Consider the following 10056-nt stretch of genomic DNA (forward strand, 5'->3'; position numbering starts at 1 on the left):
TGTGCAGCACGCCACTGCCAGGGTCCTGTGATCCAGGGCCAACTTCCCTGGGAGAGCACACGGCATGCCTCAGGCTGTTGTAATATGCTGGTCTCTGCTGCCACAGGCACGCCCCACGTTCCAATTATGACTACCATACCCCTCCCTCCCCCTGGCTTGAGTGAGCAAGAGAGCCCTAATCAGCTGCTACTTTAACACTCTCCTGCCTGGGCAGGGAACAGAGGCCTGAGGGCAGCTTACACGCAGAGGTGGGACCAAAACCAAAGCTGAACCCCAGGAGCTGTGCGAACAAAGAAGAGAAAGGGAAATTTCTCCATGCAGCCTCAGGAGCAGTGGAGTAAATCCCCTCAATCGGCTTGATAGACCCTGCATCTGTGGAATACATGAAGAGACAACAAATGTTCCCAAAACTGAGGCGGTGGACTTTGGGAGCTACTGCAGACCTGGGGTTTGCTTTCTGCATTTGATTTGTTTTTGGTGTTATGTTTATCTTAGTTTAGTTTTTAGTGCTTGTTTTCATTGGTGGGTTTGTTTATTGGTTTGGTTGCTATCTTCCTTTTTTTGTTCTCTCTTTGTGAGTGTGTGTGTGTGTCTGTGTGTGTGTATGTTTCTTTGTGTGATTTTGTCTGTTTAGTTATTTTTTATTTTTTGGCTGTGTTGGGTCTTTGTTGCTGTGTGCAGGCTTTCTCTAGTTGTGGCGAGCAGGGGCTACTCTTCATTGCAGTACATTGTGGCTTCTCTTGTTGCAGAGCACAGGCTCTAGGGCCATGGGCTTCAGTAGCTGTTGGGCGTGAGCTCAGTAGTTGTGGCTTGCGGGCTCTAGAGCGCAGGCTCAGTACTTGTGGCACACAGGCTTAGTTGCTCTGCGGCACGTGGGATCTTCCCAGACCAGGGATTGAACCCACGTCCCCTGTATTGGCAGGCAGATTCTTAACCACTGTACCACCAGGGAAGTCCCTTGTCTGTTTAGTTTTGCTTTTAACATTTGTCTTGGGGCTGTCTTTTTTTTTTCCATTTTTTTCTTTTTATGAGTGTGTGTGTATATTCCTTTGTGTGATTTTGCCTGTTTAGTTTTGCTTTCACCATTTGTTTTGGGGTTCTGTTTTTTATTTTTTTCTTTCTTCCTTTTCTTCTGTGCTGTGAAGCTGGCAGGGTCTTGGTGCTCCGGCTGGGTGCCGGGCCTGAGCCTGCGAGGTGGGAGAGCCGAGTCCAGGACACTGGACCACCAGAGACCTCCTGGCCCCATGTAATATTAATTGGAGAGAGCTCTCCCAGAGATCTCTGTCTCAACACTAAGACTCAGCTCCAGTGCTGGATGCCCCATACTAAACAACTATCAAGACAGGAACACAACCCCACCTATTAGCAGAGAGGCTGCCTAAAGTCATACTAAGTTCATAGACACCCCAAAACACACCACCGGATGCGGCCCTGCCCAAAGAGGAACAAGATCCAGCCCCACCAACCAGAACACAGGCACCAGTCCCGCCCCACCAGGAAGCATACCCAAGCCATTGAACCAACCTCACCCACTGGGGGCAGACGCCAGAAATAAGACAAACTACGAACCTGCAGCCTGCAAAAAGGAGACCCCAAACACAGTAAGTTAAACAAAATGAGAAAACAGAGAAATATGCAGCAGATGAGGGAGCAAGGTAAAAACCCACCAGATCAAACAAATGAAGAGGAAATAGGCAGTCTACCTGAAAAAGAATTCAGAGTAATGATAGTAAAGATGATCCAAAGTCTCAGAAATCGAATAGAGAAAATTAAAGAAACGTTTAACAAGGATCTAGAAGAACTAAAGAACAAACAAACAATGATGAACATCACAATAAATGAAATTAAAAATACTCTAGAAGGAATCAATAGCAGAAAAACTGAAGAAGAATGGAGAATACTGGAAATAACTGCCGCAGAGCAGAAAAAAGAATGAAAAGAATTGAGAACAGTCTCAGAGGCCTCTAAGAAAACATTAAATGCACCAACGTTCGAATTATAGGGGTCCCAGAAGAAGAAGAGAAAAAGAAAGAGTCTGAGAAGACATCTGAAGAGATTATAGTCGAAAACTTCCCTAACGTGGCAAAGGAAATAGTCACTCAAGTCCAAGAATCACAGAGTCCCATACAGGATAAATCCAAGGAGAAACATGCCAAAAGACATATTAATCAAACAATCAAAAATTAAATACAAAGAAAAAATATTAAAAGCAGCAAGGGAAAAGCAACAAATAACATACAAGGGAATCCCCATAAGGTTAACAGCTGATCTTTCGGCAGAAACTCTGCAAGCCAGAAGGGAGTGGCAGGACATATTTAAAGTGATGAAAAGGAAAAACCTACAACCAAGATTACTCTACCCAGCAAGGATCTCATTCAGATTCCACAGACAAATTAAAACCTTTTAGACAAGCAAAAGTTAAGAGAATTCGGCACCACCAAACCAGCTTTACAACAAAAGCTAAAGGAACTTCTCTAGGCAGGAAACACAAGAGAAGGAAAAGACCTACAAAAACAAACCCAAAACAATTAAGAAAATGGTAATAGGAACATACATATCGATAATTACCTTAAATGTAAATGGATTAAATGCTCCCACCAAAAGACATAGACTGGCTGAATGGATACAAAAACAAGAACCGTATAGATGCTGCCTACAAGAGACCCACTTCAGACCTAGGAACACGTACAGACTGAAAATGAGGGGATAGAAAAAGATATTCCATGCAAATGGAAATCAAAACATAGCTGGAGTAGCAATACTCACATCAGAGAAAATAGACTTTAAAATAAAGACAAGAGACAATGAAGGACACTACATAATGATCAAGGGATCAATCCAAGAAGAAGATATAACAATTGTAAATATTTATGCACCCAACATAGGAGCACCTCAATATATAAGGCAAATGCTAACAGCCATAAAAAGGGAAATCGACAGTAACACAATAGTAGGGGACTTTAACACCCCACTTTCACGAATGGACAGACCATCCAAAATGAAAATAAATAAGGAAACACAAGCTTTAAATGACACATCAGACCAGGTGGTTTTAATTGTTATTTATAGGACATTCCACCCAAAACAACAGAATACACTTTCTTCTCAAGTGCACATGAAACATTCTCCAGGATAGATCATATCTTGGGTCACGAATCAAGCTTCGGTAAATTTAAGAAAATTGAAATTATATCAAGTACCTTTTCCAACCACAACATTATGAGACTAGATATCAATTATAGGGGAAAAAAACTGTAAAAAATACAAACACGTGGAGGCTGAACAATACACTACTAAATAACCAAGAATCACTGAAGAAATCAAAGAGGAAGTTTAAAAATACCTAGAAACAAATGACAATGAAAACACGATGACCCAAACCCTATGGGATGCAGCAAAAGCAGTTCTAAGAGGGAAGTTTACAGCAATACAATCCTACCTGAAGAAACAAGAAAACTCTCAAATAAACAACCTCACCTTACTCCTAAAGCAATCAGAGAAAGAACAAAAAACCCCCACAGTTAGCAGAAGGAAAAAAATCATAAAGATCAGATCAGAAATAAATGAAAAAGAAATGAAGGAAACAATAGCAAAGATCAATAAAACTAAAAGCTGGTTCTTTGAGAAAATAAACAAAATATTGATAAACCATTAGCCAGACTCATCAAGAAAAAAAGGGAGAAGACGCAAATCAACAGAATTAGAATGAAAAAGGAGAAGTAACAACTGACACTGCAGAAATACAGAGGATCATGAGAGACTACCACAAGCAACTCTATGCCAATAAAACAGAAAACCTGGAAGAAATGGACAAATTCTTAGAAAAGGACAACCTTCCAAGACTGAACCAGGAAGAAATAGAAAATATGAACAGACCAATCACAAGCACTGAAATTGAAACTGGGATTTAAAATCTTCCAACAAACAAAAGTCCAGGACCAGATGGCTTCACAGGTGAATTCTATCAAACATTTAGAGAAGAGCTAACACCTATCCCTCTCAAACTCTTCCAAAATATAGCAGAGAGAGGAACACTCCCAAACTCATTCTACTAGGCCACCATCACCCTGATACCAAAACCAGACAAGGATGTCACAAAGAAAGAAAACTACAGGCCAATATCACTGATGAACATAGATGCAAAGCTCCTCAACAAAATTCTAGCAAACAGAATCCAACAGCACATTAAAAGGATCATACAGCATGATCAAGTGGGGTTTATCCCAGGAATGCAAGGATTCTTCAATATACGCAAATCAATCAATGTGATACACCACATTAACAAACTGGAGGAGAAAAACCATATGATCATCTCAATAGATGCAGAAAAAGCTTTCAACAAAATTCAACACCCATTTATGATAAAAACTCTCCAGACAGTGGGCACAGAGGAAACCTATCTCAACATAATAAAGGCCATATATGACAGGCCCACAGCCAACATCGTTCTCAATGGTGAAAAACTGAAACCATTTCCTCTGAGATCAGGAACAAGACAAGGATGTCCATTCTCACCACTATTATTCAACATAGTTTTGGAAGTTTTAGCCATGACAATCAGAGAAGAAAAAGAAATAAAAGGAATACAAATTGGAAAAGAAGTAAAACTGTCACTGTTTGCAGATAACATGATACTATACATAGAGAATCCTAAAGATGCTACCAGAAAACTACTAGAGCTAATCAATGAATTTGGTAAAGTTGCAGGATACAAAATTAATGCACAGAAATCTCTCACATTCCTATACACTAACAATGAAAAATTTGAGAGAGAAATTAAGGAAACACTCCCACTTATCACTGCAACAAAAAGAATAAAATACCTAGGAATAAACCTACCTAAGGAGAAAGGCCTGTATGCAGAAAACTGTAAGACACTGATAAAAGAAATAAAAGACAATACAAACAAATGGAGAGATATACCACGTTCTTGGATTGGAAGAATCAACATTGTGAAAATGACTATACTGCCCAAAGCAATCTACAGATTCAATGCAATCCCTATCAAACTACCAATGGTATTTTTCACAGAACTAGAACAAAAAAATTTTACAATCTGTATAGAAACACAAAAGACCCCAAATGGCCAAAGCAATCTTGAGAAAGAAAAACGGAGCAGGAGGAATCAGCCTCCCTGACTTCAGACTATACTACAAAGCTACAGTAATCAAGACAGTATGGTACTGGCACAAAAACAGAAATACAGATCAATGGAACAGGATAGAAAGCCCAGAGATAAACCCACACACATATGGTCACCTTATCTTTGATAAAGGAGGCAAGAATATACAATGGAGAAAGGACAGCCTCTTCAGTAAGTGGTGCTGGGAAAACTGGACAGCTACATGTAAAAGAATAAAATTAGAACACTTCCTAACACCATACACAAAAATAAACTCAAAATGGATTAAAGGCCAAAATGTATGGCCAGACAGTAAAAAACTCTTAGAAGGGGACTTCCCTGGTAGCACAATTGTTAAGAATCCACCTGCCAATGCAGGAGACACAGGTTCGAGCCCTGGTCAGGCAAGATCCCACATACCACGGAGCAACTAAGCCCGTGTCCCACAACTACTGAGCCTGCGCTCTAGAGCCCACGAGCCACGACTACTGAGCCCACATGCCACACCCTAGAGCCCATGCTCAACAAGAGAAGCCACTGAAATGAGAAGACCGTGCACCGCAACGAAGCGTAGCCCCCTCTCACTGCAACTAGAGAAAGCCCACACGCAGAAACAAAGACCCAACACAGCCAAAAATAAATTAATTAGTTAATTTAAAAAAAAAAACCTCTTAGGGTTTCCCTGGTGGCGCAGTGGTTGAGAGTCCACCTGCGGATGCAGGGGACACGAGTTTGTGCCCCGGTCCGGGAAGATCCCACGTGCCGCGGAGTGGCTGGGCCCGTGAGCCATGGACGCTGAGCCTGCGCGTCCGGAGTTTGTGCTCCGCAACAGGAGAGGCCACAACAGTGAGAGGCCTGTGTACCGCAAAAAAAAAAAAACAAAAAAAAAACCAAAAAAAACCTCTAAGAGGAAAACACAGGAAGAACACTCTTTGACATAAATCACAGCAAGATCCTTTTTGATCCATCTCCTAGAGAAACAGAAATAAAAACAAACAAATGGGACCTAATGAAACTTAAAAGCTTTTGCACAGCAAAGGAAACCATAAACAAGAGGAAAAGACAACCCTCAGAATGGGAGAAAATATTTGCAAATGAAGCAACTGACAAAGGATTAATCTCCAAAATATACAGGCAGCTCATACAGCTCAATATCATAAAAAAAAACAAACAATCCAATCCAAAAATAGGCAGAAGATCTAAACAGACATTTCTCCAAAGAAGATATATAGATTGCCAACAAACACATGAAAGGATGCTCAATATCATTAATCATTAGAGAAATGCAAATCAAAACTACAATGAGGTATCACCTCACACCGGTCAGAATGGCCATCACCAAAAAATCTACAAACAATAAATGCTGGAGATGGTGTGGAGGAAAGGGAACCCTCTTGCACTGTTGGTGGGAATGTAAATTGGTAGGGCCACTATGGAGAACAGTATGGAGGTTCCTTAAAAAACTAAAAGTAGAACTACCATATGACCCAGCAATCCCACTACTGGGCATGTACCCTGAGAAAACCATAATTCAAAAAGAGTCATGTACCACAATGTTCACTGCAGCACTATTTACAGTAGCCAGGACATGGAAGCAACCTAAATGTCCATCAACAGATAAATGGATAAAGAAGATGTGGCACATATGTACAATGGAATATTACTCAGCCATAAAAAGAAATGAAACTGAGTTATTTGTAGTGAGGTGGATGGACCTAGAGTCTGTCATACAGAGTGAAGTAAGTCAGAAAGAGAGAAACAAATACCGTATGCTAACACATATATATGGAATCAAAAAAAAATGGTTCTGAGGAACCTAGAGGCAGGACAGGAATAAAGATGCAAACATAGAGAATGGACTTGAGGACATGGGGAGTGGGAACGGGAAGTTGGGATGAAGTGAGAGAGTAGCACTGACATATATACACTCTCAAATGTAAAATAGATAGCTAGCGGGAAGCAGCTGCATAGCACAGGGAGATCAGCTCAGTGCTTTGTGACCACCTAGAGGGGTGGGATAGGGAGGGTGGGAGGGAGACGCAAGAGGGAGGGGATATAGGGATATATGTATACATATAGCTGATTCACTTTGTTATAGAGCTGAAACTAACATAACATTGTAAAGCAATAATACTCTGATAAAGATGTGCAAAAAAAAAAGATGTGACACACACACACACACACACACACACACAATTGGATGTTATTCAGCTATAAAAAAGAATGAAATCTTGCCATCATGACAACATGTATGGACCTAGAGGGTATTATGTTAAGGGTATTATGTGAAATAAGTCAGAGAAAGACAAATTCTGTATGATTTCACTTATATGTGGAAGCTGAAAAACAAAACAAATGAAGAAACATAACAAAACAGCAACAGTCACAGATACAGAGAACAAACAGGTGGCTGCCAGAGGGGAGGAGGGTGGGGAGAGGGGAGAAATAGGTGAGGGAAATTAAGAGGTACAAACTCCCAGTTACAAAATAAATACGTCACAGGTATGAAATGTATAGTGCGGGGAAAAATAGTCAATAATTATGTAGTATCTTTGTATGGTGATGTATGGTAACTAGACGTACCGTGGTGATCAGTTTGAAACGTATGGAAATACTGAATCACTATGTTGTGTAACAGGAACTAATGTAGTGTTGTAGGTCAATTATACCTCAAAAACAAACTAATTGAAAAAGACATTAGATTTTCCCGAGGTGGGGGGATAAATTTCCAATGATAAGATAAATAAGTACTAGGGATGTACTGTACAACATGATAAATATAATGAACGCTGCTGAATGTTATACAGGAAAGTTGTTGAGAGTAAATCCTAAGAGGTCTTATCACAGGAAAAAAAATCTTTTTTCTATTTCTTTAATTTTATATCTATATGAGATGATGGATGTTCATTAAACTTTGTGGTCATCATTTCATGATGTATGTAAGTCAAATCATTATGCTGTACACCTTAAACTCATACAGTGTTGTATGTCAATTACATATCAATACACCTGGATGAAAAAAATATATAGATGGAATCATATGATTAAAAAAAAAGGAAAGGGGGTTTCAGACTGCCTTTACAGGTCGTGGGATCTAGCTACAAGTCAATAGCATTGCTTTATTTTTAGTGCACTTATTTTTACAGTTTCATTCTATTTATGTAAGTGATATGGGTTTTCCACTTACCATGGTGGTGTGAAGTTTCTTTTTTTTCAGTGACTTGATTTAAATAAGTAAACAATAATTCAAGTGATACACTAATATGGCCAAAACCCACTAGTTTAATGGTTAAATTACAAGAAGCTGGTGAGTAATTAATGTCTTTCAGTAGAAGTATTGAAAAGAAAAAGAGCCTCAGCTGATGCCTCTCAGAACATGCTCTAGAAATGAACAAATGAAACTGAGCACCTGCTGCTAAAATAAGCCAACTTCCTTAAAACAGGCAATTTAAATCCAACTTCCTCCAGAAGACAATCCACCAGGCAGAACAGCACTGAAAGATCATGAAAACCTTCCAAGATCTAATTTTATCAGTTTTTTTCCCTTCCTTGTCCCTTATAAATGGGGTGTATTAAGTTCCATAAATAGAGCTAAATCATTAAACTAAGACAACAGATTTCCTTTCTTTAAGAAAAAGAACCAGTTATGTTGTCAATTCTTTTCTTAGTTCTATTTTTCAATTCTATTTTTCCCTCACAGCAACCTGCAGAAGGTCACCCCTCCATGATTCCTCAGCAACTTTGGCAGAGCTGTGACTTCCCAGCACCCGAGAAAACGGGCTGCAGGGAGTTCCGAGTGAGGACAAGCACAAACTCCCTGCTCTGACCTTTACCGTGTCCACACCGACCCAATTATGCAAGATTTATGAATCTCACACAGGACTTCAGAAGGCAACTAACAATCAGAATTTCAAACAAGGGACTTCCCTGGTGGTCCAGTGGTTAAAACTCCACGCTCCCAATGCAGGGGGCCCGGGTTCGATCCTGGTCAGGGAACTAGATCCCACATACCACAACTAAGAGCCCGCATGCCGCAACTAAGATCCAGCACAGCCAAATAAATAAATAATTAAAAAAAAAAAAAAAATCTCAAACAATCCGCCAATGCAACTGCAAACTTGCTAACCTCTAATAGCAATAAAAATCTTGCTAGATGCACATGGACCCTTAGTTAAAACATCTGGTGTGGATGTCTGTGCCCTGGCACCCCTAAGTCTGATGAACCAAGGAGGGGTCACGGAGGAGAAGCACTCAGCAGCAAATTCAAAGCCTCATGATGAAAAGAGTATCAAAGGAATAAACCATATGCGTGTTAATGTGCCCAGACCTGGCCAAGCACTGTGAATACCAAACAGTATACAACAATTTCTACCTCCCAGAGTTAATAAACACAAATACTAATAATTAACCAAGAGCAACTTAAATGAGTGCAGTCAATAACTGCCATCATTTCTCTTCTTCTGACCTCCTATAAGGCACTGATTTTAAAAGGACATAATATTCCTCTATCCTCAAATTAGTCACCTACCCAACTATTAAACTGCCTTTATTTAATCAAAGTCTCTATTTTTTAACATTCTAAGAATCTGTTCAACTGTCTTCCTGCTCAGTAGAAACTAACAGTTTCCTCCGAAAGTAGGATAAGAAGTATGGAAACCTACCCTTGTAATTACGTAAACTTCCACTTCGATTTTTAACTTAAAGTAACAACATTTTCTGGATTAAAAAATTCTCAGTAACTGCCACAAGTAATTACTCTAATTCTCTAAAGGCCTGCATTAGGCTGTCTCAAGTCTCATATACTTTATTCTTTACATCTTCATTCAAGTATAAGATTTTTTAAAAATCACATTACCTATTCCCAAGCAAAAAAGTCCAATGTTTCTCAATGAAAGCGCAGATGTCTTCTTTCCACCGGAAATAGCCCTGACGCC

At 39.7% G+C, this 10056-nt stretch overlaps 1 protein-coding gene across 5 annotated transcripts in view; it reads right to left on the minus strand.

Annotated features, from left to right (window-relative positions):
• The window catches only part of KAT14 (lysine acetyltransferase 14), a gene marked incomplete at its 5' end in the record, with an annotated part of 41665 nt that overhangs the window by 23089 nt on the left and 8520 nt on the right, over positions 1–10056 (minus strand). For all 5 annotated transcript variants that reach the window (XM_079719255.1, XM_079719253.1, XM_079719256.1 and 2 more), the window contains one exon: positions 9978–10056. This exon is cut by the window's right edge and continues 43 nt beyond it. In XM_079719255.1, coding sequence (XP_079575381.1) covers positions 9978–10056 — 79 coding nt within the window. The remainder of the gene's footprint in view (positions 1–9977) is intronic.

The sequence above is a fragment of the Hyperoodon ampullatus genome, assembly GCF_949752795.1.
Source record: "Hyperoodon ampullatus genome assembly, chromosome: 14".
In the NCBI taxonomy this organism is placed as follows: Eukaryota; Metazoa; Chordata; class Mammalia; order Artiodactyla; family Ziphiidae; genus Hyperoodon; species Hyperoodon ampullatus.